Genomic DNA, 5,078 nt, shown 5'->3' with positions numbered 1-5,078 from the left:
TTGATAACTCCAGGAGGAGGGCGGCTCCAGGAGATTAAACATGATCAGACGGAGCGGTTGCCAGGGTGGGGCTAAGGGTGCAGATCCCAGGCCAGTATCTCCAGCAGCCTGAGAGAGAGAGAGAGAGAGAGAGTGCTGCACTGGGCTGGTATTAATCGTGGACCACACACCCGCAACTGGAAATCAGTGATTTTAAATATAACGGAAGCGTGCTAACTCCAGTCCTGTACCCATTTCCCTTGTCAGGCAAAGAAGGGGAGGTGAAAAGTTTAAAAGTTTTATTCCTCCCTTCCCCTGAGCCGCCAACCGTCTCTGCAAACCCGCCACTTCCGCCGGTGCCACCCACAACCTCCTCCCCCTTCAACTTGGCTCTCATTTTTATAAACATTTTGTTTTTTAAAAAGCGGTGAGAGGAAGACGTTCTCTGTAATTTTCAGCCGCGATCACCCTGGTCGAAACTTCTCCAGTCCCTTTTCCGTTTCGAAGTGTTTAAAGACAGCAGGCTTTCTGATTTCTGTCTCTCTCTCTCTCTCTCTGTCCCTGTCCCAAGTGGGAAGGATTTTCCGGGCGGCAGAGTGCGCGAGCGAGTGAAGGAAACGGTCGTCGCTCCCGCTCTGTACATCTGGCGCCGCAGTCAACCTCTCAGAAAATGTCCTCGGACTTCGAGGTTTACGAGCAGGATTTCGGCACCTTGACAGCAGAGATCACCAATAAAGTGGGGAGGATACCGAAACTGTCTGGAGGTAGGGAGGCCGTTCTGCTGGAAAATACTTTTCATGTTTGGACGGGTGTTGAGCCGAGGGATGTCTGAACCTCGCCGTCCAGGGGATTGGGTTCGCATTCTGATGATCGGTCTTAAATGACGTATTTGAAAAAATATATCTGCATAAAAGTTCAAAGTTCGAACCATTTTTACTCCGTAACAGAAGTAGACGCTGAACGATGGGAAGGTAAGGTAAGGTTGATTTGAAAGGCAAGGTGTTAATTATTCATAAGCAATTAGTATTGAACGAAATGCAGTGGAGTGTGTTGACATGCACCATGTCATCGAGACAGTATCACAGTAAAACCGAAACTTGGACTCGATCAACATTCGTTCATGGCCACTGTTAAGCAGAAATTGCTGGCTAGCTATCGGAAATGTTAACCTGGTTTATTTCCTCCCTCCTCTTAACCTGTCGTTTCTGAAGAATTTTTTACAATCAGACTACTGGCAAAGACCTCATAAATAGACCTAGGATCAAACCTTGATATAAAAGCAAAATACAGCTGAAATAAGAACCGAAAATGCTCGTGACACTCAACAGGTTCAGGAACATCAGGGGAGAGTAGTAATTGTTTGGAATCTAATGTCTTTTTGGATGATTAGTTGAAATTACAATTCTGTGGTTTTAAAAGCAGGCTTGGACGTTCTCCCTGTGGTGTCCTGACTGCCGGCTCAAAAATAGCATATTAGTTTTGAGAAGGTTTGTACCTCAGGTTGAGGTTCTGGATGTAAGTTTGCTTGCTAAGTTGGAAGGTTCATTTCCAGACACTTTGTCACCCTACTAGGTAACATCTTCAGTGGGCCTCTGGGTGAAACACTATTGGTAATTCCTGCTTTCTATTTATATGTTTGGGTTTCTTTGGGTTGGTTCATTTCCTGTTGTTTCTCAGGGGTGGTAGATGGGATCTAACTTGATGTGTTTGTTGATAGAGTTCCAGTTGGAATGCCATACTTCTAGGAATTCTCGTGCAGCTTCGTTTGCATCAGAACCTTATTTCAACGAGCCAACACACACTGCAGCGCAGAGGGAAATAATCTATACCATGTATTCAAAGAATGGGTAACCAATGAACACAATCCGCCAATTTCTCACCAACAAACCCAAACAAGCAGACAAAGTACGTCCAGAAACCCTAGCCACCCTCCCTTGCATTAGAGACATCTGGGAAATGACTGCCAAACTACTCAGACATCTTGGCATCATGGTAACCCACCAACACACTAAAACAGCACCTAATAAACTTGAAAGACCCTATACAGACAACAAGCAAAACTAATGTCATTTACAAAATACCGTGCAAGAACTGTAAGAAACACTACATTGGACAAACAGGCAGAAAACTAGCCACCAGGATACATGAACATCAACTAGCCACAAAATGAGATGACCCTCTCTCACTAGTATCCTTAAGGACAGGTAAGGAAGGACACCACTTCAACTGGGACAACACAAACATCCTAGGACAAGCCAAACAGAGACACGCACGAGAATTCCTAGAAGCATAGCATTCCAACCGGAACTCTATCAACGAATAGATCAAGTTAGACCCCATCTGCCACTCCCTGAGAAAAAGAACAGGAGATGACATCACCAACTGAAAAAAAACCCAAACATATAAAGGTCCACTGAAGATGTTACCTAGTAGGGTGACAAAATGTCTGGAAATGAATCTTCCACCTCAGTGAGCAAATGTACATCCAGCACATTGGTATCAGGACATGGGAGTGAGGAAGCAAGGTTGGCTGATGGTTGGGGGAGGTTGATAACACTTCAAGGTAGACATGTAGGTAAGTGACTTCCTATGATATAGACCCTATCCCCCATGTAAATTTAGGGTCAGTAGTTTTGTTCTGAAGAAAACCGCTTTGTGCTGAGTTTGGTTTTACTTGGGAAGAAATAATTAAGGATGGATGTGACGGCTTTGTTCATTTACTTTAATTGAAATGCATGTATAATCTCATTACAAACAAAATATTGGCAGTTGCTGGAACTCTAATGAAAACAAAGTGTAGGAAATACTCAGCAAGTCTTGTAGCATCTGTGAAGAGAAACTCCTTGGGCCATGTATGGCAGAATAATATGTATCTGTGCATTTTAGTTAAATAGCTGTAAACGAAGGCAAATATGAATGAATGATTTTGTTGTCATATATCTAGGAAATGCAGTGAAAAGTATTTCATTGCCACAACTCTGAGCTATTTTGAGTGGCAAAGACAATAAAAAGCAATTACTTAAATAGATTTCTTCCTCTGTTCAAATTGGGTCTTAAGCATGGCTTCAGAGTTTCTGCAAGATCTCTGCAAGGTGTTCTGGGCCTCAAGGAGACCCTGCTTTGGGTACCACAATGCTGATACCCCATGAGATCTCGGCTCTACTGCTGCTGCCTCCTCACTGATACTGCCAAGCGTCCTTGCTTCAGACACAGCCACCAACATAACCGCTGCCCCGCCACTACCAAGAGTCCAGTAATTGGGCCTACCACAGCCAGGAGTTACCACTCAGGGCACCGTCAAGAGTCCAGGCATTGTGTCTACCACAGCAAGGGATCCCTGCTCCAGGCCCAGCCTCGGCTAAGAGTCTAGGTTCTGGGCCTGTCACCATCAGGAGTCTGACTTGAGGCACTGCTGTTGCCACCAGGAGTCTCCATCCTTGCTGTCAACACTGCAGCCTTCCCTTCTGCTAATATTGCTCTGACCTCAAAGCAAAAAAGCTGAAAAGGAGAGAGAAAAGGATACCACCAGCTTCGAACAGACAGGCTGAACCTACTGTGCTGGCACCGCCACCTTGAGTCTATCTTAGATATTTAATTATCTCAAATATAAGAACAACAGCATTTTTCCTGAGTTTAGTGAAAATGAAGCAGAATCGATTTCCTGGAAAATAAGTTAATATTATGTTGTTCACTTTCTTAAAACATAGTCAATAAGTACCTTTTTAATTAAGTATAGACACATAATCAAGTAAACAACAGGTTCTGCTGTGTCTATAATATACTGCTGAATGTAACTTGTTGAAGATGGTTCCCAAAGTTGGGTTAATGTTCTGGAATGTAACTAAATTAACATGAGACCTTATATCTTTGTGCCTTTCTCAGGAGATTGAGAAATTTGATTTCTCAAACTTGATTCTTCAAATAACCCATTCACTTTCCATATTTTTACAATCCTGAATGAGGCAATGAAACTCCTTTATTTTGATCAAAGTATATTGCAATGTTTGAGAATTTCACATTTACTGTTCAGTTATTATTTGGGATTGAGATCCCCCTACATCATATGTAGCTCGGAACAGCAGAAAGTTGTTTAGAAGGAGAAGACTTAGCTATTTTCTTTATTTCTAGAAATGACAGGACTTATTGTTGTCTTTTCTTTTTATTGTTTTAATGCCTACATCTGCTAGAATTTAGAATGTGTTAATATGTGTCAGTCTTTGACGTAATGTTTTGCTTTCTGAAGGGACTGCTCCCTCTGGGATGCTGTTGTTTATCACCTTGTTGTTTGGAACTGATGTTTTGAAAATCAGTGGCTGTTTGTTTACCACATCATGGCCGAAGGCGCAATCTTTTGTGAGACAGAAATGTATTTATTTTGCCCAGTCTACTACATGAAATTCAAAGACCCCTAAAAATTGGGTTTTAACAGGTTTTTGTCCTAGATGTTTCTGGGTTGGTGAATTAGCAAACTTTACTTTCAAATGCCTAAATTCAGTAGCCACTTTTTGATCCTGTTATGCATGTGTGATGACCTTCTGAAGGCACTGAATTTTACAACATTAACATTGATTTCCAACACAAATGTCTGCATGGGGTAGGTTCACTTAAAGTTATTGGTCATCCTATTTCAGGCCTGTTTCCGTTGACAAATTTCTCTTACTTGAATGTTAGATAAAAATGAGAGCACTGCCAAAGAGTGATGTGGCGACTTCAATTAGCTGAAATGTAAGTCATGTAAAAGATGATGAATGCATGACATCATAGAAATGTAGAACGATGTAGCATACAATGAGACCATTTCCCTGGTGTGCTTCTGTCAGCTCTTTGGTAAGTCAGCCAATTAGGTCCACCACACTGCTCTTTCCATATACCTTCTTTTTCCCCTTTTGAAATTTCTTTTATGAAAATTAATACTGAATCTACTTCCATGACATCTCAGACAGTGCATTCCCAATCACAGCAACCTGTGGACTTAAAACTGTTTCTTCATATTGCCTCTGGTTCTAATTTTGAACATCTAAATTAAATTTCATCTTAGTCTTCTCTCTTTGAAAGAGAATAGTCCCAGTTTCTCCAGTCACTCTGCATAACTGAAGTTC

At 41.9% G+C, this 5,078-nt stretch overlaps 1 protein-coding gene across 6 annotated transcripts in view; it reads left to right on the top strand.

Moving 5' to 3' along the window:
• The first annotated feature begins 68 nt into the window (after window positions 1-68).
• vti1a (vesicle transport through interaction with t-SNAREs 1A) overlaps window positions 69-5,078 on the top strand; it is a 331,706-nt gene continuing 326,696 nt past the window's right edge. For 3 of the 6 annotated variants that reach the window (XM_072557431.1, XM_072557434.1, XM_072557433.1), the window contains exon 1: window positions 96-743. In XM_072557431.1, coding sequence (XP_072413532.1) covers window positions 650-743 — 94 coding nt within the window. In that variant the 5' untranslated portion in view covers window positions 96-649. Of the gene's footprint in view, window positions 744-5,078 lie in introns of all 6 variants that reach the window. The other 3 variants (XM_072557429.1, XM_072557430.1, XM_072557432.1) reach the window with 3 other exon arrangements.

This window comes from Chiloscyllium punctatum, chromosome 38 (assembly GCF_047496795.1).
Source record: "Chiloscyllium punctatum isolate Juve2018m chromosome 38, sChiPun1.3, whole genome shotgun sequence".
NCBI lineage: Eukaryota > Metazoa > Chordata > Chondrichthyes > Orectolobiformes > Hemiscylliidae > Chiloscyllium > Chiloscyllium punctatum.
The sequence above is the reverse complement of the archived record's forward strand: the minus strand, read 5'-3'. Positions and strand labels throughout refer to the sequence as shown.